Raw genomic sequence first — 26,906 nt, 5'->3', positions numbered from 1 at the left:
TGCCAAGAGCATCCCAGACGTGTCCGATGGGATTGAGGTTGGGAGTCCTTGACGGCCAGTCCATGACGTTGACTCCAACATTCGGAAGGAAATTCCTTGTCAAAATTGCTGTGTGGGGTCTGGCATTGTCGTGTTGGAAGATCAAACCGGGTCCATGTGCTGCCATAAAAGGCAGAAGTTCTGGTGCCAGTACATGGTCGTGGTAAGCAACAGCGTTGAGGTTGCCACGGATGACAGGAAGCCTGGAACGTGCATTGCCACAGAAAGCACCCCACACCATGACACTTCCGCCTCGAAATCTGTCAACTTTCTGTACACAACACTGGGCGTAACGTTCATGATGGCACCTCCACACCCTCGCCCTACCATCAGCAAATTGAAGATTAAATCGGGATTCATCACTGAATACGACTTGATTCCAATTCCTCTGAGTCCATTGTAAGTGTCGCTGTGCCAACAATTGACGTTGACGTCTGTGTAATTGAGTCAGAATCGGCCCGCAGTATGGCCGTCGTGCTTGAAGGTGAGCAGTTCTCAGACGGTTTCGAACAAGTTGCGCACTCAGTCTACCCCTAAACAGTTCATTTCTGGTTGATGTAGCCTCAAAAATCGGTTACGGAGGTGACGTAAGACAATCTGAAGATCCTCTGCATGTGATGTCACACGTGGTCGACATGGCCGAGGGCGATCAGCGGTGGTAACCGTTTGCTGTAGACGCGTCTGTAAATCATAAACAGTCCGTCGACTACAACCCATCGTCCTTGCGACTTCAGCTACGGAAGTTCCCGTCTGCAACATGCCGATGGCACGTTCACGTTGCACATTTGAAAGGCATGGCATGACAAATGGCCGTAAAGACTTTTGTTTTCTTGTGTTTTTCTTTTTTTGTTAATGACTGCTAACAAGTATGGCTGAAAACACGTGCGGTATTATGGCCATGTGACCAGTTGCTACGTGAAAAAACACTTTTGCCACTAGTGCTGTGCACATGATTTTGATCGATTCACCTGCACAAAAACAGGTGTTATCTGAAGATGTGGCCATTACTGTTTAAATACACAATAAGGGCCCACAATGATAACTGGTCAAAATGTAAAACATTTAGGATTGTGAAGTTTTTAATTTGGTTCAGTATATATTCAATTTGCATGTTAATGTGTAATAAATTTAATATGCATGTTAATGTGTAATATATTCAATATGCATGTTAATGTGTAATAAATTTAATATGCATGTTAATGTGTAATATATTCAGTATGCATGTTAATGTGTAATAAATTCAATATGCATGTTAATGTGTAATAAATTCAATATGCAGGTTAATGTGTAATATATTCAATATGCATTTTAATGTGTAATATATTCAATATGCATGTTAATGTGTAATATGTTCAATATGCGTGTTAATGTGTAATATATTCAATATGCAGGTTAATGTGTAATATATTCAATATGCATGTTAATGTGTAATAAATTTAATATGCATGTTAATGTGTAATATATTCAGTATGCATGTTAATGTGTAATAAATTCAATATGCATGTTAATGTGTAATAAATTCAATATGCAGGTTAATGTGTAATATATTCAATATGCATTTTAATGTGTAATATATTCAATATGCATGTTAATGTGTAATATGTTCAATATGCATGTTAATGTGTAATATGTTCAATATGCAGGTTAATGTGTAATATATTCAATATGCAGGTTAATGTGTAATATATTCAATATGCATGTTAATGTGTTAAACTGCCAGGATTACTTATATGCATTTTTATTTTTAGGTTGAAGACTACTTCCTTGAGCTAATGGAGCGCATTCCAGACGATCAAGATGTCAAAGACTTGCAGACTACATGACCAGCCAGTGGATCGAGGGCGATCTCCACATCCACCAGTGGAACCACTTCAACAATGATGGGCCATGTACAAACAACCACCTAGAGGGATGGCACAGTTGACTAAAGAAGATCGTGGGAAAGGCACATCCCAACATTTTCGAGATGATTACCATCCTTTCCAAAGAGCAGAAGTCATCAGAAATTCACAGAGTGCAGTACGAAGCAGGACAGAAAAGACCTCCCAAGAAGAAGAAATACTCAGAAGTCGACCGCAAGATCGCCAATTTGAAGATGAGGCTGGAGAGGCAAGAAATCGACATCATCCACACTGCCGATGTTGCATCAGCCATTCTAATCAAGTTAAAAAAATAATATTATGATTCATGTAAATCATGTTCTGTTCGTTGTACCAAATTTAAATGTATCAACCGTTGCCTGATAATGTTGCTGTTTTTGATACAATATTATGTGTTGAATATAATGTGTGGAATAAACTTCACAAAAATGTATCATAAATCTGTTATATGTTTCTACTGTTAGAATGTGTTCTGAACACCATCCAAAAACACCATTCATTGTGTGCTTGTAACAACCTTGTGTGTTAACATAACACGCACATATCATCAAAGAAAAAATGCTGACCAGCGTAACGCAAATACTTTTTTTCGGAAAGTCGGCGTTACGAGAATGAACCATTTACTGGGTGCTTGGAAAGAGATTATGGTATCACAATAGACAAGCTTGTATGGGGCTAATCCTTAAAGGGCAAGTTCACACGGAAATTAACCTATTTTTCTTGTACTTTTTCCACATTAAAAGTGTTAACCTAGAAGTGTCATAGACAAAAATATAAAAATATCACAATTAATTAACATATTTTTCGCATTAAACGATTTATATTTTTCACATTTACCAAGTGTTCTATTTCCACAACAAAAACACCATGGCTTATGCCTCTTGCAATATGACGTCATTGGTGCCAATTGATAAACATTATGACGTCATCATGCTTTGTTAGAGCCGCTTCACGTGGTGTAGGTCTAGGTGTGTGATTCTAGCGTCTCAGATGCCAGCCAGCATAGTGTTATGCTGAGTCACTACTGCGCCGGAGTGTGTCGTAGGCCATGTTGTTTTACCGCAAACTGGTACTTGATATCTTTTGCGTTGAGAATAGACAGGGACCCAGTTGAATTGGCACCAATTACGTCATAATCTAAGGGGGATAACTCAGGCCTGTTTAGCTCGAAAAACGAAGGCCTCATAACGGCATATCATTTTCACACTATTGTGAGCTTCCTACTTTCACTGTGAAAAAAATGAGTGTATATTTTCAAACACAGATACTAATTAATTCTAAAATTGCGTTTTGTTTAGAAAAAGAAAGAAAGTGATTTTTGCGTGTACACTTCCCCTTTAATGAGTCTAATTGAAGTACTTGTTGAATGTTATTCTAAAATAGGTGATGACATGACAGATTTACTTTAATAAAATAGTTCAAGGCAATCTACAAAACTATGCAGACATAACTTTTGTCTTATTGGAATAGTATGTCTGGGAGATGGGATCATGTTACCTTAGGTTAGCATCTATCTAAAAAGCTATAACTGAAACTACTAATATTTGGTATCTGCATTTTTCCTGGATCCTAATATGTATCCTGGATCCTTCTATGATCATATGAAATTTTGTATAAATGTTACACCATGATAACAATTAAAAGTACTTGCTGTGGATCTAATTACTTTTTAAAAACTTAGTATAAATGTTATATGATGATAGTATTACAGATATTATCATGCTTGGTACTAAATCTATTATTTTAGCGGTTATAACAATAATGCTAATTTATGGGCATTATCATTTGTGGAAGCCCTTTGGCTATTTCACTCCTTTGTCAGTTGGCAGTTAATGGCAGACTTTGGGCAAATAATAATACCCTAAAAATGGTATTACCCTTATATTGTAATAAGGCAACATGACTTCAGAACAAGAACAATGTCAGATTTTGCTGTATTTGAACATGCTGAACATATACTCTCAGTGGACATTGGCGTGGTGTGGCTTGCGTCCGTGCATGGCGGTGTAAAAATAAATCTAAATTTTCCCTTAGCTTTTACAGCAACCCAAAAAATGTTGTGATTTGGCAGAGAAAAATATGATGCTTATGAAGCAGTGAAATATATCCTGTCTCTAACAAAACTCCCAGGATCCCCCTGAATATTACATGGTCAGTCTCTAACATCTTATTGAGTTTCAAGTATTCATCATATCATTTGTTCTGGTAACTGTTTTTCTTGTTTGTTTACAGATGCATGATTTATTTGGAATAATTGCTCATAAAATGCCGCTTCAACTTGTTGATCCTGTGGAGAAGATGATAAACAGGGATGTAAGATACAGGCCTACTGCACATGTCTTTTCTACAGTGAGTATATATGAGGTATGACTATGTGTATGCAATCTTTACACAGAGGATAAGAGATGGCCCTGTGGCCTGCTCCAGCTGCTGCACATCCAGAATCCCTTGACAGTGAGGGGCCACTGATTAACAGTTGGAATCACACATTCATCCCAGTAGATGATGCTTAGTCACTATCACACCTAGGCAGCTGGGTTTCAGTGACAACTGCCTGCAGCCTGGTAAATTTTAAGCATTCCCCCAGGGAAAGCTGACACACTCTGAAATTGCAAAGTCATTTTAGCCAAACTGTGCAACAGTTTGTCTCCTGTATGCTTAAATGATGTGCCTGTGCCTTACACTTCACAGTCACCATTCCATACTGCATTAAAGCTCCCTCAGATTCACTCATTTAGCTTCTGGACCCTAATAGAGACCTTCAGGAAGTAGACATCTGTCATTATTCATGGGTTACACTGCTGCAGGACCATATCGTCGTACGAAGACCAGATACAGATACAATCATAATGAAATGTGGATCTGTAGCAATACAGCTATAAGTAGGTAAATACATTCTGAATTCCAACAATGTCCATAACTTTCAATTTTTTGATAATATCATCCTTCTCTTAAATTTCTTTGGCAAATGCTAATCTCTAGCTATTTCTCATCATGTCTAGTAATAGGATATCAAATGGAAATGGTGAAACAACAGTCAGTAATGAAATTCTATGGCAAAGAGCCCACAGACACATCTTGGCTGCAGTTATATCTATGGTTCGAAATCAACCCCTGTTTTAATGTCAGGTTCAGCTGTAAACTCTTTTGGTGAATTGAGTGGGTCTCAAAACAGGCAGAATGTAATGGCTACCATTGGTTCATGTGATGTACAGATTTCTGCACTCTGCACCAGCAACTCAGGCTGGGACAGGTAACTCGGGTACTCGGGTTGGGTGGGTACTAGGTAGGACTCGCCCCAGCCCTACCAGGAACACAAATGAGGGTCCTGACTTTTGGCTCAGTCACTGAAGAAAACAACATGCAACTAGCGGACAAGCATCCAAGTCAAATATGAAATGTGAAATCCTCTCTATGCAAATGTGGTCAGTTTCCCAGGAGGCACATGACATTGTGACATTTTAATGTTTTGTCCAAAGGATAATGATTTAAGCATTTCCTTCATATTCTATATTTAAATACATACACCGTTTCAAGATGCTAATCAATATATCTATATATATTTATCTATATTGAATACTTTTCTTAACCACAGGAGTTAATATTGATTTTGAATAAATTCTTTTACATAACAAGACATCTTGCATTTACCCTGAACATTAGCGGTGCATATTTGGGCATTGTGATTTTCGGATAATTCCACCTTGGAACGTCCGAGTGATGACGAATGAAAAAGACATGCGCACTGTGTGAGCACGCTATTCTCTTTCCAAACAAAGGATACGTGAGGAAAAGGAGAATCAGATCAAGTGACAGTAAGTAATATTAGATAAATTTGTTTTGTAACAAGATGCCTATACCGTTTAGATTGAATGCATTACAACTTGATGGTTTATTTAGCGTAGTTTGCATAAGGGTCATTGTCAAAATATGTAGCCTGTTTATGTCAGTAATCTCTATCTTTCATAAAATTTTAGATAGCCCTTAACATTTATCCCCAAAATTTCAGTGGAGAACCAAATTAAAATATATCATCAAACATTTGCCTTGTCAGTGGTTTATTTGCTTGTGGTGGAGTGATATATAGTCACAATTTTTTTAGTCTATTGAACAAAAAGTTATTCAAACTGGAAAAAGGTAACACCAAGAATAACCAAATGAAAGTTCCATGTTTTTGGTGTAACAAAACATCCTTACATGCATACTGGAAGAATTAAATGCATTTGTTATGAATGTTGTCGGCTACTGTATGTTGAATGTTGAATGAAACTTTGTATTTAATAATAAGTGCATTTATATGCGCCAGATTCCATTCACCAAGTGGGTGCTCTTAACCATACACTATTATTACAACCCAAGCTGCCTGTGAGGCCCTAGAAGAGTAACAGCCACATTACCATCTCATCCTACCGGGTACCCACTCAAAGCTGGGTGAACAGAGACACATTTCGAACAAAGTCACTAGTAGTATAGGTAATGATGGTTCTGGACCACTTCCACTGGAGCCAGATTTATATACCTGTAGTAGTGGTATAAGGAAACACATGTGGTACATGTGCTTTAGTGTGGGGCAGGACCGAAGCCCTAGAAACTCTCAGGAGGGGCTTAACATGGTCACCCATCCAACTACTCTCTGAGACTGACTTTGCTTAACTTCACCTGATTTATGATCTGTGCGCTGTGCTTGGTGTTACCTGAATCAGTACAAAATGTCAGCAATTATTTACTTTGAATGGGCAATGGCTAAACATGTCTTGTGCCATTGGAATTACAATGCTTTAATCATAACACTTAAATTTGAATTGTTACTACAACATTCTAACATAGGGTTAGATGAAGCTAAATGTCTTAATGTGTTCTTGGTGTTTCCGCAAGTCAGCAAGTAAAAACTTTGAAGTTTATGTTGATGGGTAAAACATGTCTTATGCCAGTGTAATTACAACTCTTGATTAACACTTAATTTATAATCACTAAATGTCTTTGGTGTTACTTAATAGGTCCTCAGTGTTACCACAAAACAGCAGTAGTAACTTCAAAGAAAACGTTGTGAAACCAAATGTCTGATGCCATTGCATATATGCAACACCAACTATAGTGCATCATTTCCTACTGACAGATTATTGTGAAGTAATAGAAAAGTTGCTGTGAGTTATGGTAATGTCCTTGGATGTTACGCATCGTCTTTGGTGTAACTGTTTTGTCTTTGGTGTTACCAGAGGAAATTCTGAAAATGATTCATGTAAACACACATTGCATGGCATGATTTTCAACAAGTACAAAGAGCATGTTCAATAAATAAAGAATATAGAAATTATATCGATCATTTTGGTAGTGTGTGGGACACAGGGAAGAGAAAATTATCCATTCAAATCAGATTCCAGCTTAGTGCGATATGGGACTCAGTGTCCTTGACTGTCGTCCTGCATTCAGTTATGTTTTGCTGTATTGCCATGATAAATGTTGATAATAATTATATTCTTTAACTTCGGTTAAGTAATCATCATGGTTATCTTTATGTGTTGATAGTTTTTTTTTGTTTCTCTCTTCAGTTAGTCGACAGGCAGGATGAGGAGAGCAGATGTTTGATGAATCATGGAAGATAATGTAGCCTTTATGCTGTATACTTCATGTTGTGGCAAGATGATGTGCTCAGTTCTTACATTCGATACTTGACATCTGGAGACTGCGCCAAAGACTACAGGCTTTGAGGATGGTGCTCACAGATGTTTTCCTTAATATGACTGTGACATGGATTGCACTTAATTAATTGAGGGACACTTTGGCTTGGAGTTTTACATTGCATTTTTTCATCTTATAGTGCTACTCAAAGGTTGTAATTTCTTTTCAAGCAGTATTAAAAAATATTGTCATTTGTTCAGACAATCGTTTCTGTTGTATTTTGATATCTGATGTTGATTCAACGTCAACATTTCAACCTTCAAATCCAACCAAAAATCAGTGTCATTTCAATGTTTAAGCACAACATAGTTTCATCTTAGATATCTGATACTGATTCAACGTCGACATTTCAACATCATTACAATTTTCAAATCCAAACAAAATTCCATGTCAATTCAACGTTGAAGCATGACATCGTTGTGCCGGCTTGGTTTGTCTGGAGGGAAACGTGTACATTTGGTCCTGCTTTGGTTTCATTACCCCTATTCATGGATATGATAAAGAGTAAAGTCTTACTTTCGTTAAGCAGCTTTCAGAGACCCTTTATGCTAGTCTTTTATGATAAAACTTTTATGACTCATCTCACGTTTACAATACCAATATTCCCTGACGGATCAGTTGACAGCAATTTTGTCTTACGGACATTCTATCATACAGGTCAGAATATGTTACCACAGTTTCACTTAGAAAGCAAAAATTGCAGCAGACGATGCAAATGAACTAAGTTATGTCCCTCTACCCAATGCATTTCGATTAAACATTGCTTCTTTTCAGAAACTCATCGATACTTATCTAAGATAAGCATGTTACTTGAGATGTGTTTTGAATGTGAGATGTGTCAACTTGAAATTTGTACCCCGCCTGTGAGCGTGCGACATGAAAAATAATTGTCCACTCCTTAAACAATCTGACTAGTATGTTAAGTTAAGGTAAGGTAAATAATATACTCTTCAAAAAAAGAAACTTGACATAGATGTAAAACCACTTTTTGCCAAATATCTAAAATAATTACATTAAATGAAAACCAAATAAGTCAAACAGAAAGATGTTGTGTCTATAATTTGCGAAAACACATGCAAAGCACATAAATGTAGCGTTTGGGGATCAATTTTACAGCTTCATCCAAACGCAACCGCCTGTAAAAAATGTGCAGCACAGGATCCTGCATTTAGGCATGCAGGCTCCCCTGCTAAATGGGTATAAAAATCCACATCAACGGCTGTTCATACAGTCTTATAACGGCAGTAGAGGCGGTGACAGAATGCCAAGACTGAATCCAGCTCAACGGAACAACGCCATTGGGAGATTACAAGCTGGAGCAACTCGCAAGAAGTGGCCAGGCACTTTGGCGTATCCAGATAGACAATCTCCACACTGTGGACCCGATACAACAACACCAACAAGAGTTGACGACAGACCAAGGTCAGGAAGACCAAGGGTTTCAACCCAAGCACAAGATTGATACATCCGGCTGCGACACCTCCGAGACCGCACTACAACAGCCACGTCTACAACCACACAGATCCCTGGGCTACGCAGAATATCAGATCAAACAGTACGCAACAGACTGAGGGAGGCTGGACTTTTTGCACGAAGACCTGTTCGACGTCATTTATTGACCCCACGTCATCTGGCGGACCGTCTGCTTTGGTGCCAACAGAGGGTTAGATGGGCACGTGCAAGGTGGAGAAATGTACTGTTTACTGGCGAGTCCCGTTTCCTACTCAAATGTGCTGATGGGCGCGCACGTGTCTACAGACGTCGGGGTGAATGTTACGCCCCCAACTGTGTGCAGCAGGTTGCCCCATTTGGCGGCGGGAGTGTCATGGTATGGGCCGGAATTCATCACGGTGGTAGGATGCCTCTCGTGCATGTGGCAGGTGCATTGACAGGTGTGCGTTACAGTGACTTGATCCTACAGCCTTACGTTCTTCCTCACGTCAACGTTCATGGCGGACAGTTCCAGTAGGACAACGCTCGACCGCATATTGCACGTGTTTGTCAGGACTTCCTCCAGCACAACAACATCCAGACATTACCTTGGCCAGCCCGGTCACCAGATTTGTCCCCATTGAGCATCTGTGGGACGAGTTGGATCAACGCATTCGCAGAAGGAATCCACCGCCCAAAACACTTCCGGCGCTTCTTGATGCACTACAGCATGAATGGTAGCACATCCAACAGCATGTATTGACAATTTGATTGCATCTATGGGTCGTCGGTGTCAAGTGGTGATTTATGCACGTGGTTAGCACAACCGATACTGACATTTTCTGTACCTTGTGACATTAACTGTATCGTGTACGTGTGTCTGTCTAGGTGACACGATTAATGTTTTGAACATTGTGTACATTGATCTTCAAACAGTGTTTCAATTATGGTTTCTGTGTCCTATTTTGAAACAATCGCATTATATTACATTTTGAAAGTCAGTGTCAAGTTTCTTTTTTTGAAGAGTATATTATCTAGAGCACTGTATGACTAGTATTAAATGCCTCAGAACAGGCCTTTCTAAACCCTGGCAACTTGCTAGCTCTGGCAAGACCAGTAATGACAAATCAATGTCCATTTTTATTTCCTACTCAGCAATGCAAAGCATCTCATCGACTCATACTGCTCAGTGCTGCTGGCAGCAAAGTGTTTCAGCATTGTACAGCACTAAATGTATACAGTGCACTCCGTGTTTTTATGGTATAATGGTATTATTCAGAAAAAGTAGTCTGGTGCATGACCTCTCATAAGTTGGCTGTTTTCAGTTGAGGGGAATTACATTGATAAAAGTTGGATAATTGATTGCAAGAACTGCTGTTACCATAGCCATATCATATAAAGTTACCAGGATATTACAAAGAAGTAATGAAGCACCCACTTTTGTCAGTGAATAAGGACTAGCAATTTGGATCTGCTTCTGGATTGTCATGTCATGCAGTAATGTTAAACGTACTAAGTCATGGAATAAAATGAAAGTGTCCAGTGATCCAGTTATTCTGAGGTGACAGTAGTGTACAGAACCATAGAACTCAACATGAAACAGAAATACTACAGAGGTGAGGATCAAGCAAGCTGGACATTAGAACAGTGCAAATTAAGAATAAATCATTCACAATATCCTTTTTTGTTACTTAATGTAATGACACAGATCGAGCCACCTAATGTCCTGTAGTAATAAAAACATGTTTCTGTAGGAGCTCCATATTTTATCAGTCAAGCACATGATCATGTGATTCTGTGAAACGTCCTTGCAACATGCATGCACAGATCAGTGAAATATTTGACACACTTGAGGTCAGCAGCAACCTCAGGGAAAGTTGTCAGTTTGTTGGAATTGACATATTTTTCCAACACACATACAGGAATCTGTTTAATTACAGATACATACCTCTGGAACAGATATAATTATTTGTACAGAAAATTAAACAGCTTCATATCTGTTTCTTTTAAATGAAATTGAAGGGTGATTGCTCACCGTGAGATGTATGGGTGTATGGTGGACCCTGCCAAACAGGGATAGAAATTAGCACGAGCCTGCGAGTTCGAACATTTTTTGTTTATTTTAAAGGTGCCGGTATCCTAAAAGCTAGTAGAATTTCAAACATTTTGGGGGGGGGGGTATCGCTATATGTTATCCCTATACAGCCTATCAATCGTTCTTGGTTAATTTCCATCCCTCTCAAATAAGAACAACTTGATAAATGAGGGAAGTCACCTGGCACTGATTTAGTCAAGAATAACATAATTTCTCTTCAGAAAAGAATGTTTTCCCTTTGCTGAAAGGAAAATTTGACTATGGTCATCGGTGATAGGACATCAGGATTTAAAGATAAGCAAGCTTGTTTTGAGGAGCATATCTCTATGGAGGATAATTTGATCCGAATGAAGGATACAAGGAGAGTTGATGAGGATTTTATCCCATGTTCCCCCCAAAAATAAAACCATGAGAAAATATCTTGTGTTGTCTCACAAATGGCTTGCAAGATTTGATTCAAGATGGTGGTGTCTATAAGATGGCACATGGTAGTGGCATAATCTTCTCAGGCTAACATACTGGTGATCAAGTAGATGAGTTTGATCAAAGAATAGGGGACAATTTTGACTTATGTGACAACCAGTTTCAACCAAACTAGCAGAATTGGTGACAGACATGTTTGAAAATAAACACCGTGAGAAATTCCTGAAAGGAAAATTGGAGGATTTATTACAGGCTTGAAAACTGCAAAATCCTTAATGCTCAAGCTGTGAAGGAACTGTTGTGGGACTTATTGCAGCCTGCAACATAATCTGTGGGCTATAATTTGAAAAAGTGAAAGATGCAGTGACTGAGAGTTTGAAACCAAAACCAGGACAGATCTTTCAGGAGTTATCAGAAGTATAATAGGTGATGCCTTGTCATCGTGTGCTCATGCGAGTGTGGAAACAATCATTAGTCAGAGAGAACTCATTCGACTGCACTTGCTCCATACAGAGACGATAATCATGCCGGCTGTGTCATGGGGCTGGAAAGACATTTCATTCTTTAATCATCAAAGAGAGCATGTAAACAGAAGACATCCATATTGGAGAGGTCCTTCAGAGCCTGATTTCATCCTAGGGCATTCACAGATATGGTCACTATGATGATTGTTTGCAAGGCAGAGAACCCAAACATCCAGAGAAAAAAGGGGGAGGGGAGGAACAAGGTAGCCTGTGTACCCAATTCTACTGCCCAAGATCATGGGACATGTACCGGTATAACAAATGGTATAACTGGAAAACCACTTTTTGTATTGACCATTGGAAGCAAATTCTTTCTGATGTTCATACCTTAGAGATAGAAGGTTTGAAAATTGAAAAGGTTTCAGTGACAGAAGCTGAAAAGTTGGAACATGAACAGCTGCCATATTTATGTGCTGTGCCACAAGATCTGGTAAATCCGACTTCAAGTCCTGATATAGCCAGTTGCCGCCTTGGCAGAAAGCTCAACCCAAACAAGTGTTCTTGACGATTTGAATGGTTGGCCTATCATCCCAAATAAGGCATCTGTTCTCACTATTTGAAAGGAACACAATCCACCATCTGAGGTCCTGATTTATACCAGATTGTCTACATCTGTGATTTGGTTCCTTGAACTTTGTGTGGGTCCCTTGACTTTGCTGCAGTTGATTTGAAAAACCAGTTGATGAAAGTTCATTGAGAGCTGGGTGTGTGGGTTTGACAGCGACAGTCCTATATGCTGACTTCAAAACCACTTAAGCCATATAAAGGGGGCTGAGGACATTGATGCAACCTCTATTGATTGATTAGAAGAGGGTGGGTTAGTTTATGGGGGAGTTGAACGGTTGACGTAGTCCCTATCTTTGTAGTCTTTGTTGTAGAAGCTTATGCCCACGCGGGCGTAGTGGCTGGGAAGATGTGATGATGCCACGCTTCTTGCATGCTCGGCTAGGCGGAAGCCATTATTGGGAGAGCCCAGATGTAAGGAGCGTGTTCATTGGTTGTGTCCGTTTTCCTGGTCACATGGTCCGCATGTTGGCTTTATTAGCCTACCCTGGGTAGGGAATCGTCAGTCATCGCTCACCAGTATCTGGTAAGGTACAGTCGGCTCCTGCGCCCTGAATCAAAACCATTTATTATTTATTATACCGTACGTTGGGATTTTAGATTAGGAGGTATGGGTGGGGGAAAAATAGAGCAGCATTGAATAGGTTTGTTTTATTGTAGCGTTTTAGTAACATATAGCCAGTATAACGATGTATCTAGATAAATGAGTGCGCACATGTAACAGTGCCGGAAGTGTGTGTGTTGTGCGCTAGCAGACCACATGGCTGCCGGCTGACTGAGTGCTTGACTGAGTGTATTTACATGTTATAAGAGAATGCACCCTTTCCCCGGAAAGCCGAGTGTTTGTTGTAGCTAGAGAGTGTTGCAGCGTATGCCCCCGAGTTGGGCAAATTGGCAAACTTGTACATGTGACTTTGGTACTACTCTTGATGATTCACTTAGAGACAGACTAGTTTGTGGCATTAATAATGATGCAATACAGAGGAGATTATTAGCAGAGAAAGCTCTTGATTACAATAAGGCTTATACACTAGCACAGTAAATGGAATTGGCAGCAAAGAATGTAGAAGATATTAAAGTTGGTGCTTCAAGTGTTTCAGCAGCTACAGGGGGTAACATGCACAAGATGTCATCATCTCAACATGCTCCTGTCTACCCGCCATGTGACAGATGTGGTTTACGAAATCACAAATCTCCGGACTGTCATTTTTTGTAATTCGAAGTGTTACAATTGTGGTAAGATTGGCCACATTGGGAAGGTATGTCGTCAGTCACAGAATAGTAAAGGTTCTCGTTGTGGACGTGGCTCGTATCGATCTAGAGGTCAAGGTCGAAGTCGGGGTCAGCACAAGCGTTCAGCGACAAATCAGGTCACTCCTGATAACAACAATGATGTTGAAAGTGAAGTATATGACATTTACAAGATGGAGACTTGCTCTACACCTTTTGTTGGGAGGAGAGAGAAGGAACCACCAATGTTTGTTGATTTAGCACTTAATGGTCAGCCATTAAGCATGGAGCTGGATACAGGTGCAACATTTTCAGTGATTAATGAGGACACTTACAGATCATTAGGGAAAGATCCACCCAAACTAGGACCTCCTCATACCTTGTTACGTACTTACCTAGGTGAGAAGATACCTCTGCTTGGTTCTTGCTCAGTGAAAGTGAACTACGGCAAACAGACAGCAGAACTGCCAGTGATTGCAGTGAAAGGGAGGAGAGCTAATCTCTTTGGTTGCGACTGGCTGCGACATGTTTGTCTAGACTGGGGAACAATCCTCAGAGTTGATTGTGATGATGTGCAAAGTATCCTTAACTCTCATTCAGATGTCTTCAAGGAGAAACTTGGTGAGTTGAAAGATACAAAAGTGAAGATTAACATATCTATTCCTTCACAACCACGCTTCTACAAGCACAGGAACATGGCCTATGCCTTGAGGGACAAGGTTGAAAATGAACTTGAATGATTAGAACAGCAGGGTGTCATAAAACCAGTGCAGTACTCAGAGTGGGCAGCACCCATCGTACCAGTGTTGAAGTCGGATCAGTCTTCAGTGCGCATATGTGGAGATTACAAACTAACAGTCAACCAGGTAGCTAAACCAGATTGTTACCCAATACCCAGGATTGAGGACTTATTTGCATCACTCTCAGGTGGTCACAAGTTTACGAAATTGGACTTGAGTAATGCCTACCAGCAGCCAGTGTTGGACGATGATTCCAAGAAACACAATTAACACCCATAAAGGTCTATACGAATACCAACGATTACCTTTTGGGGTGTTGGCAGCTCCTGCGATCTTCCAGCGGACAATTGAATGTCTTGCCACGACTTGCCACATGTGTGCGTCTACCTCGATGATATTCTCGTCACGGGTGTTGAAGATGCAGAACACAACAAGAATCTGGATGAAGTCCTTGACAGATTGCAGAAAGCAGGGTTGCGTCTAAACAATTCAAAATGTCACATCAAGAAAGACTCAGTCACTTACCTGGGACACTGGATTGACGCACAGGGACTGCATCCATTAGAGGAGAAGGTCAACGCTATTGTGTCCGCACCAGCTCCTCAGAATGTGACAGAGTTCAAGTCATTCCTTGGGATGGTACAGTACTACCAGAGATTCCTGCCAAATCTCTCCAAGACGTTAGTGCCACTACATGGGTTACTACAAAAGGATGCTCCATGGTCATGGACCAAGAAGCATGATACAGTATTTCTGAAGGTGAAATCTCACTTGTCTTCATGTAAGGTCTTGACTCACTACAATCCAGACCTTGCTCTCAACTTAGCAGCTGATGCTTCTCCATATGGAGTAGGTGCCGTCCTGTCACACTTTATGTCAGATGGTACTGAGAAGCCTGTGGCGTTTTCGTCACGTTCCTTGTCACCTGCAGAAAAGAACTATTTACAGCTTGATAAAGAAGCAGTGGCAATAGTGTTTGGCATAAAGAAATTCCACCAGTATTTGATCGGAGGGAAATTTCAGCTGTCATCAGATCACAAACCCCTCATGGGTCTACTTGATGCAAGAAAGGCATTCCAGTGATGGCGTCAGCTAGATTCCAGAGATGGGCTTTGATGTTGGCAGCGTATGATTACAGTATTGTGTATAAACCAGGCTCCAAGTTAGCAAATGCAGATTGTATGAGCAGATTGCCTCTGCAAACCTCTGTGTCTGTGCCGCCTGTTCCAGGAGACACAATAATGCGCCTGGAGAACATGGCAGAATTCCCAGTGAATGTGTGACAAATTCAGTTTTGGACAAGGAAGGATCCCTTGTTAGCTAGAGTGAAGAAGTTAGTGGAATATGGTTTTCCAGAAAATATGAAGCCAGATCCAGAGCTTAAGCCATATATTCAGAAGAAAACTGAGCTAAGTGTTCAGGATGGTGTGATTCTGTGGGGTAACAGAGTACTGGTTCCACCTCAGGGTAGGAAACAGTGTGTAGATGTGTTGCATGAAGCTCACCCTGGAATAGCGAGGATGAAAGCTATTGCTAGAGGTCTTGTATGGTGGCTGTGCATTGATTCAGAGCTGAGGAACAAGGTCAAGACTTGTTCCATATGTCAGGAGAGTCGTTCTTCACCCTGCGAAGCAAAGTTACATACGTGGGACTGGCCGTCCAAACCATGGTCACGTCTGCACATTGATTATGCAGGTCCCTTACAAGGTAAAATGTTCCTCATCATCGTAGACTCTCACTCTAAGTTAATGGATGTTTTCCCTGTCAACAGTGCAACTACGAGTGCCACTCTCGAGTGTCTTCGGAGAACATTTTCCATTCATGGTCTACCTGAGACAATAGTGTCTGATAATGGGACATGTTTCACAAGTGATGAATTTGCTTTATTCATCAAGAGAAATGGTATTCAACACATCTGTACATCCCCTTACCATCCAGCGTCCAATGGACTGGCAGAGAGGAGTGTCCAGACGTTCAAACAGGGATTTATCAAGCTCAGCGGCGGTTCAATCGACACCAGGGTGTCAAGATTCCTGTTCAGGTATCGTAACACTCCGCAGACTACGACTGGGTCATCTCCAGCGCAGTTACTATTGGGAAGACGTCCACATTCCCATCTTGACTTGCTTCACCCTGACATCAGTATTAAAGTTCAACATAAACAAGAGAAGCAGGCAAACTACCACAATAGACATACAAAGTCACGGGAGTTCGCTGTCAGTGATCTTGTTTACGTCAGGAACTTTCTTGATAAGCCTGAATGGTACAGGTGTACAGGTCCTATCTCAGTATTGTGTATAAACCAGGTCCTACAGGTCCTATCTCCTTCAAAGTCAGCTTGGAAAATAACAAAATTGTGAAGCGACATGTAGATCACCTCATCAAGCGTTATATGGACCCCGATGCTGTGAAACCAGAATCCCCAGAATTGTTGGAAGAAAGTGAAGTGTCGAAGTCTGCCATTACTTTCTCACCAGAGGTCACAGAGCCTAGTTCTGTACCAGTATCACCCGCAGACACGCCATTTCCGCGTACCAGGTTACCTACATGTGACACTAGTCCAGAACTGTCCTCATCTGTTGAGTTGAGAAGATCGACTTGTGAACGTCAAGCTCCAGATAGACTAAATCTGTAAACTACTGTATTTCATTGTTGAGTGTTCTTTTTCAGGAGATTGAACTTTAAGGTGCATGCTCATTTCATTTATTTCAGAAACCAAGTGAATGAACAATAAGTTTGTGAATTTCAGTGTTCAAGAATACTTCAGTGAACTTTATGGGAAGATTTCCATTGAACTCTTTGAGTTGATCACTATTTCTTTCTCAGTGACTGATGAGTTAGTAACGTTGTTCATTAATTGCTCAAACAACAAGTTGTTAACTAAAAGGGGAGGAATGTAGCGTTTTAGTAACCTATTACCAGTTACTCGCTATCCATACGATGTATCTAGATAAATTAGTGCGCACGTGTAACAGTGCCGGAAGTGTGTGTGTTGTGCACTAGCAGACCACATGGCTGCTGACTGACTGAGTGCTTGACTGAGTGTATTTACATGTAATAAGAGAATACACCCTTTCCCCGGAAAGCCGAGTGTTTCTTGTAGCTACCAAAGTCATCACGTTTATAGACGTTTTCCTTTTAGGAGTTAAGTTAGAGGGGTGGTTAAAAGAACAAGTTTAAGTAAGAGGATTAAATTGGTTTACGTAGGAAGGGAAGGGGGAAAATCACGTAGGTTATAGATAGGTGGAGAAGGATTTTGCCCCTGTTGTTTTTTGTTGTTGTTTTTTTCTCTGTTAAATAAACTTTAAATCCAACTTCACTCTTTGTGTCTTACCTATAATTAGAATTGGTAACCCGGTCAGGAGCCTCCTAGAACATAAAGACATAAGAATACTTCACATGGAGAAGAGAACACAACGCAAAGCACCGCAGTAAAACATCAGACCTTTTGTCAACTATTTTTATAGTTCTACTGTCACTGGGTGCCTTTTACAGGGTTTAGAGGGCGCCTATTACAATTGATTGTTGTCTACTTCTACGTCTGCATAATATATATTGTCTGCATCATCTATGATGTCCAAACCTTGCCTTGGTCCAAATCATCCTCTAAATAACATTCCCAGGAGGGGAGATTAACCACCAGTTCGCTTAGAGGTCTATTGTCCTGTGGCATTTCTAAAAATGGGTACCCCTCTTTTCAGGATTGGTGTGATCTTTGTTGATCAATTTGGTCAAATTGGGTGGTCAGTAGTCTGTTAGGGGCTGGCTTCTTGTCTCCTACATATGTGTGCCTGTACAGAGGATGTAATGATGTGCTAACTTACACTGGAGCATGGTGCATCTGGTATATCCCCCGGATATCGTCCCCATGTGTTTAAACTGTATGGGTTGGGCTTCCAGTCGTGCATCATGTACGAGTTGTCCGTACCCCATTTGAATTGCAATTCACTTTGCTATTTGTCTTCTGTACTGTTTGTCATACTGCAGTCCTGAATTTCTGGTGAATGACTGGTACAGCGTAGACATGTTTATCAAGTAGCCCTGGTATCTAGTATCTTTTGTCATGAAGCATTATCCTCTGATGCCATCTTCAGGATGCCTATATGCTAGCTCCTATATACTGCATCTGTGTAATGCAGTCATCTCATGCAGAATTTGCATTTTCCTGTCAGTGATGTATCAAGTGCATCATCATTGTTATTGTCATGATGAGGGGGCGATACAAAATCACAAATATCACAGTATTTACCCGTTGTCAACTTACTCTGGGTTTCTGAGAGGAATGGGTTGCAAGAGTTGCAAGAGCTTTGCGATATCTGAAGCCGATATAGCCTCATGGTGGCTGCCATCTTGTTTTTTGTGCACAGGTTCACAAATTTCATATTGGTCTGTGTGGGTCTGTTAAACTCGTTTGTCTACATTCAGTGTAACTGACTGAGCTATCTCGTTGTTAGCAAGTTCAATGACAGCACGCTTCAAAAGAAGTATCTGAGCGAGTGACATGCTCTCTGCAAGATGTTCATCTGTGAGAGAGGGGGTCAGCTCTCTTAGTGCAAGCAACGTTGAAAACCGAGCTGCACTAGTTCGTCAATGAAAAATGGACAGTTGATATTCATCCAAGAACTTTGTAAATTGTCCATCGTCTTCCAGGATCATATCACCTACCAATGCTGTGTCTTCATGGGGATTTGTTTGTCTTTTATTTCTTCCTGCTTCGGACTTATTTTGCATTCTACACATTTTCTAACATGTCATGTCTGAGAATTTTAAAAACTTTTGAACCTGCGCATCTACACTGGTATACTGTTGCCAGCACAATGATTTTTCGTGATATGTGGAAGATAGTCACAAGCCAGCTGATTGGATGTTGACAATGACATGATGGTGCAATATGGGGAATAATTACCAGCCAGCTGATTGGATATTAAAGTCGTGTGAGGAAGTTGACAATGGATATTAATGCCATGTGATGACCATTGTCTGTGGAGCAGCCAAAGGCCAGCTGGGGCAAAAGCATGTTACGTCAGAATTTAAAAAGAATGAATTATTCCATAATTCAATCTTTGCTCCAGATAAGAGATTATCTCTGTTCTCAAGGAGTACATTCTCCACACAAGCAGTTTGAGGGGTCTGGGACCTAGTTACTCTTCACCTACATTAAGCCTCATTCAAGAGCATCTAGAGACACTATTGATCGTTGAACTAGAACTGTTTAGTACAACAGGCTGGAATAGATACCAGTAAGTTTAAGCCACGTAAAATGAGGGTTGTAGCAGTGTCTGCAGCTTCGCAGTTGCCGTTACAATTCAGAACATTCAAAACAAAGCAGACTGGTCCTAGAGAGGACATTTGCTGTGTATCATTAGTGGGAACTGTTGAAACACAACACATTTGATAAAACAATTTTGGATCACTAAACATGATAAAGTGTTATTGGGTTAGCAGATTTTTGGTTTTTTTAAATGTTGGTGTTAGTGAAAGCCTCTTTGAAGTCTCACAGAATCACGAGATCCCATGTGTGAATGATAGAATTAATAAGTTAAATCAGACTTACCAGTAAGTTGAAGTTTGAGTAGGATATTATAAGTCAATAAAAAGTAATGGAAAGATTATGTGCCCTTCACTTCACCCACCCCTACTGCTTTATGGGTTACACTTTAAAAGACTGACCTGTGCATGCGTACTGCAGTCTCATGGAAGTCTTCCATCACTATTGATTAGTTTGGAATAGAATTTGGTTACTCATTGTATTAAATAAATTTTGGGATATCCTAAAGGACAGTAGATCTCAACATTGCACTCGTCTCATTTCAACAGGAAGATCCACTGGTTATTAACGCATCAAGTACATCTATTGATTGGTTGATTTTGATTAGGGGTGTCTCAGGCACTTTTCCTGAGAACAGGGGTGTATGTAAGAACAGACGCCTCAGGAAAACTGAGAGCATATGAATGGACACAAAAGGACAGCAGCAAACATTAACATTCATTCAAGAAGGCAATTCCAATGGGACAAAGTTTGGATTATTCTCAGGAACAGCTTAAAACAAAGTGCATACAGTTTCAGCCAGTGATAATTCCCATCGACACAGAAAGTATCATGGCACCCTGCAGAAATCACTGCCTGTAAAAGCTTACAACACACTTAATAGGACATCATCAAACAGTGATGGTAGATACATAGTCAGTGTAGAAACTGTGGTAGATCACATTCTAAGCATGAACCATGTCCTGTCAAAGGTAGAAAATGCGACAGTTGTGGAAAGTAGAATCATTTCAAGATTGTGTGTCACTCAGCAAGAGTCAGTGAGGTTGTGACAGATGAACACTCTTATTCAAGTGATTCACACTTTCTCATTGACAATGTTGCCGTTATTGGCAGCATGGATACATCTGATTGCAGCCAGCAACATTGATAGCATTCATTCCAATGCCGATGGTACTAATCAGGCTGTTGTTACTGTGAAAGTAGGGATTAAGGGCACACCACTGCATCCCCATGAGCACCTGAATTAGAAATAAGAGGCTAGTTATACAACCTCCTCTGTTTCAATTCAGTTTATTCATATATAACTGCAAGGCCACAGGCCCATAGTACAGAATACTTGACACTGTGGAAGCAGTTAAATGTTTTACAAGGATTCATTTCTTAATACCATGGCATGATATATGAATAGAGATAGATTTTGTATAATCGTTTTGCTTATATGTGACAAGAGAGATAAACTTGTACTTATTTGGATGAACATGTACATAGTATTTTTGTTCAATATATTAATACCCGGAGGGGGTCAACTCCAAAAAGTACTAGAGCTACTGAAAAAGTGTTATCCCAAATATAACCTTTGTTTAATTATATCTAGTCTACTAGATTGTTCTTCACTGACAGTTTGTTGAGTAGTTGTAGTGTGGTGGTGAGCAAGATTGCATTCCCTACACCACCTTTCTACTCTGCATGTAGGTACAAAAAAGTGTCGGGGTATTCTCACACTTCCTGTTTAAAGTACCAGGCCTTCTGTACGCAGGAGTCCAGATGTTCTGTGGGCTCATCTCTCGCTAGTGAAAACTTTATGAAGAAGCCTTGGCCTATGGCTAAGAGGTAGAAGGCAGCCAAGAAGAAAGTGTCCAGCATGTCTCCTCAGACCATTGACTGTGGCGATCTTCCTGAGAAGCTGAAGGGATCCAGGTCTCTTTCTATATCTGATGCTCCCTGCTAGAATACTCTGCAGATTAAGTTGGCCATGTTAGAGGACATGATGAAGTGTCAACAGGACATGTTCACCATGTTTGAGAAACACTTTCAGGCTTTCTCCACAGAAATTTAGAGCTTGAGGAAGGAGCAGATGCCACACCAGCATGCAGATCGAGGTAGCCAGCCCTGTCGCATGGCTTCATAGAGGGGTCTGTTCTTTGCCGAGTTAGTGGGATTGGACAACACAGACCTCTCTCAGACAGTGGTGTTCACCATGGTCACTGTACAGATAGTGACGTCACATTTAGATTACTGCACGACACTGCCACTTTGGGGCATTGACGGTCATCGGCTGTCCCTTCACAAGGCTGCGGAACTTGGATTGGACAAATCGTCCTGCCTTGGATGTTTGAGCACACATAAACTGGTTTGTGGCTGGTTTATGACACATTGTTTCACCTTTGGAATCTTATGTTGGAATACCTTGGGAAGACGTGTATCGAAGCATGGCTTGCTTGATCACAAGAAGAGGCTGCAGAAAGAGTTACTTAAAGGTCTCTTTTACTGCCCAAATGTGAATGTGATCACAACTGACATGAGTGCAAAGACAACATCTTCTCTCCTAAGTTAAAACGGTGATAAGCCTGACCACTGTGGCACCTGATTTGTTTACTGACCGTTCAGGAATTTTGTACCATTAGGCAAGGCATCTCGTCATGTCATGTCCAACCCCAACAATTGGACAAAACCCAATCGACCTGGCTTTGTTTATAGACTTAATTCTCACCTAATGAAATTCAAACTGACAAGTGGCAGTACATTTGATGCCATTCACCAGGATTTTGAATTGCATCACATCTGACAAATGGATTCTATGTGTGGTCCGAGCAGGATACACATTGGTCACGTCTCATGCATGAAGCACAAATGAAAATTGCCAAACATGCATCAGAATTTCATTTATGTGTGTCTTGCACACAAAGATTTATGAATATACAAAGGAATTAATCTAATATTTTTCTAAATCGCAACCAAATAGCAATCAAACATTGTTACTTTGACAGTGTGTTTCTACCAGTAAATCCCTGCATGTTTAAAAATACCTTGCTAGACAGTGCTGCAAACTCCAAACAGGGATTGTAGAATTTGATTGGCGGTCAGCATTCTTTGGGTCACACATCTATTTACAACCATATGCACATTGAAAAAGTAAACATTGATCTAAACATGTTCAGTTTAGATTCAGTATAATACTATTATTCTATTTGGATAATATTTATGTGATCCCATTGTATTTAGCTAGCTTAATGCATGATATTTTTCAGCAGCCCATACATTTACAGTTGAATATGAAGGACATTCATTCCCAAGTGTGATTTTCATATATCCTTGTTTATTTCCTTTGGTGACATGTCCTTTCACTGCAGGTATACTACTCGAACTTTGCAAAAGGTTACCACCTTATAAGGTAATATGTCAAGTTGTGTTGAAAAAGCCAAAGACTTGTAAACATGTTTAATGATATAAAGGTTGTTGTCATGTGCCAAACAATGCCAACAAACAACATGTGACCAATAATCAGTCAGATCACACGTCAAAATGAGAGTATGCAACCATAACTGATACGTAAGAAAATTTTGAAAACAAATTCATTTAAAAAAAAAACAACTTTCAGTAGCATGCATGTGATCAGCGTGAAGCGATCACGGACTTGCACTATCATCTAAAGGATGACGTCCGGTCTGATTGCACCAGCATACGGCTTCCAGAACACATCCAAAATGTCTTCCACAGTAGCCAACATCTGTCATCATGCCCTGCTGTGGGACATGGAGATTGGTTCTTCAATCTCCACTGATCCAACCCCATATCATGATTGAGCCACCTTCATAGCGGTCATAGTCGGATGTGTTGGAATCATGAAATATTCCTCCTCGTCTATACCACACTCGGGCACAATTATCTGTGAAGTCAAGACAATATTTCGATTTATTAATGAAAAGTACTTGAGCCCAGTCCCGGTCCTGTCCAATCGACGTGATCTTCAGCCCAATCCTACCTGTGATGTTGGGTCAGTGGGATGCAAATGCTTGCCCTAGCCTCCTTGAATGGAGACCAGCCTCACTGAGATGATTATGGACTGTTTGAGTAGAAATGTTAATGCAACTGGCATTCTGCTGGTCATTTTGCTGAGTGGTGACAGTCAACAAGTGATGCCGTCTTACTGCAGTCAGGAGAAACCTGTCCTTCCGCTGTGTTGTGGAACGCTGTTAAATGCTGTTGTTATCTCTGATAATGATGAGCAACGATTCTGTCACAATACATCTAAACACAGGTTTTCAAGCACCTTGTGCATGCCTCTGTCCATTCATAATGAAATTGCGATTCTGTGGGGATTACCCAATCATTGTGTACCAGGATATTTCAATCTTTATTTGTTGGGTGATTTTTTTATGTCATAAAAACTTGACCTGGTAGCAAACTTTGAGTAGTGTACTTCATCACAGCTCATTTTTTAGATTTCTGAATTTTCATTTTCCAGTTTCTCTCACCCCTGTCAATTTTTCTAGTTGACTTTTCGAAAACACATACTGATGTATGTAACTTGGTGTTATGTTCCAAGAGATGATATTCTTCATACATGTGTTGAATCCTCATTTGCAATAACTATTAGGCAACAAACTTTTCTATTCACGATTGTAAAACAGATACAGTAGCTGGAGTAAAGAAAAACATTAGCTACAGGTTAAGGCAATCTCTTGAAATCTAAAAACAATTAAATTTAAACCAAATCAAATTAATATGTCAAGGTTCTGATTTTGATAAGCCAGATGCTGTAATTTTTAATTAAAAACATGTATATGGATGCAAGGGCTTAATTAGAATGGTCAATATATGGTAATACCATGGGCCTGCTGGGAAGAATTGGAGTAATCCAAAGATGGACTAAAAGTGACAGTCACTGGATACTGAGATCAAAGAGTAACTAATGATTACTAATCTTCTTTCTCCTCAGCTTCGGTATTTCCAAGATCCTGTTGTGGCAAGTCTTCAACACCTTGATACATATGATAGAAAGGACTTTGCTGACAAAGCTGAAGCCTATGCAAATTTATCTCAAGTCATCCCGAACATACCTAGGGTAAGATATTTTGTTCATTAACCAATTCCTTCATATACAAACTTTGTTTTCAATCTACATCTGTTCATATGTATCTTTCTTGCCACTGTCCATGAGGACCCAACATTATAGATAAATGAAGAATAGCTCCAAGACACCTTTGCTCACCGTGTACATTTACAGTGAGTGTTACATTCTATGCATTGAAAGCTTTAGCCATCAAGGAAAGTGTGGCTGTTAATTGGCTGAGTAATGTGGTCTGTTTGATGTGAGAGCATGGTATGATCTCTTTGAAATATGACAAATGTTTAATCGCAAACATAAGACCTAAAAACAACAACAAGAGGATAACCTGGTGAAAGTTTTTCACACATTGAATCATACACTGTAACATAGTGCTCATATGCATTGGGGCACCAATCACCACATAGCTTAATAAGCAAGGATGGAATGCCGATATCTGTCGGACAATTTTCAATCTGAGAGCTGGAAAGGGCCTCTGAAATGATGAGTTTGCTTTTCAAGATGTTCTCTTTTCTATACAGTAGAATAGGTCATGGAATGATATTTCACTCCAGCCTGGGTCTTGGCTTGTCTCAATCTGTGTGTGTTGTCAAGAAGCATAACTGATGGGATTAGTATATATGTTTGACACATCCCCAGTCTGGGCTGTGTACTCAAAGTCCTTAGTTTCAGCAATTCCTGCATTTCTATGGTCAATCAATGTTGACAAAATGCGGGCATTGGCTGAAACCCACTGTAACAATAGTACATGTTCTGGAAGGGGTTTCCCCCTGGAAGACCTTAAATACAGCTGTGCTGACCCGGCCATCACCTACTACAGGCGTCTCTTCGCTGGTCATTGATGACCTGGACTTAGATACAAAGTGAGGAATTAGAAGTGGTTTCTCACCTCATCCCTGTAGTGAGGCTTTCTTGGGTTGTTCCATCTCTAATGATGTGGTGTGATCCAGGAAGTCTTTGAGGTGTACATCCGACAAGCTGATTACATGGTCGTTCCCCTATGACATGTCTCTTGCGACAACAAAAAACAAATACCACATTACAGCATTGTCAGCAATTTAACATGTCTTGGTTGTCTCTGGGTGTGTCATCGTACCCCTACAGTGTGGGGTGTTACTCATAATATCAATCACTGGTTTAATCTGGACCAAACTTGATTATATATACAGGCCTACATGATATTAGAAGGATTATTGATGACTATGATGTTAAACAACAAACAAAACAAAAACAAATAATTTAAAGTACAAATGTATATCACCAAATTGTTAATGCAGTTTCTGAAATATTTTGCAACATCAACAACATCAATGTCCATTGCAAGTTGAATGGAAATGATGATGCCTAAAAGAACTTATGACCACAATCTACACAAGCCCAGTAGAACTGACATACAGAAGATTGAATGGGTAGCCTTGGTTACCCAAGATTTAAAAATAAATAAATTTTATATTCATATTACAGCATTTTCATTCATGCTTGAATGTCTTGATCAGAAATTTGGAGTTTCAAGTTTGATAATAAACTTCGACCAAGCTAAAAGGACATCTTTCCAGAATGCATTTGTTATTGACTGGGATATTTTTTTTATTTATGTAATAACTGTCTGCAGGCCATATCGACCATTTACTGGTCAGTCTGTTTGAGAAGAACTCCACTTTTGATTGCCTTTATTTAATTGGCTTACCCATCTCAACTTCTGTGATGCTATTATTTACTTAATATAAGGGGCTATAATTCCCTGTGTTCAGGATTCAACATCATAAACATCACGTTTTATTTTACTTCTCCAATATACCTACCAACAACAAAACCTTTTTGGTCTTCACTTATCATACCAGGTAATATCTTTTTTATTCTATTTGCAATGGCTGCAGCACCAGCTTCATATAAAGTATTTAAAAGAGAAATAGGGCGCCAATTTTTCAGATATTTTTAAGTTTATATCCTTTGGGAATGCATGT

The 26,906-nt window shown here is 40.0% G+C and overlaps 1 protein-coding gene across 1 annotated transcript in view; it reads left to right on the top strand.

The window, feature by feature from the left end:
• The window catches only part of LOC124119420 (SCY1-like protein 2), a 328,929-nt gene that overhangs the window by 164,426 nt on the left and 137,597 nt on the right, over positions 1-26,906 (top strand). Inside the window, exons 8-9 of the mRNA XM_048399279.1 lie at positions 4,152-4,268; positions 24,814-24,939. Coding sequence (XP_048255236.1) covers positions 4,152-4,268; positions 24,814-24,939 — 243 coding nt within the window. The remainder of the gene's footprint in view (positions 1-4,151; positions 4,269-24,813; positions 24,940-26,906) is intronic.

The sequence above is a fragment of the Haliotis rufescens genome, unplaced genomic scaffold, assembly GCF_023055435.1.
Source record: "Haliotis rufescens isolate VD_foot unplaced genomic scaffold, xgHalRufe1.0.p SCAF_2, whole genome shotgun sequence".
Lineage (NCBI taxonomy): Eukaryota > Metazoa > Mollusca > Gastropoda > Lepetellida > Haliotidae > Haliotis > Haliotis rufescens.
Note: the sequence above shows the minus strand (reverse complement) of the source record. Positions and strands in the feature narration are given on the sequence as shown.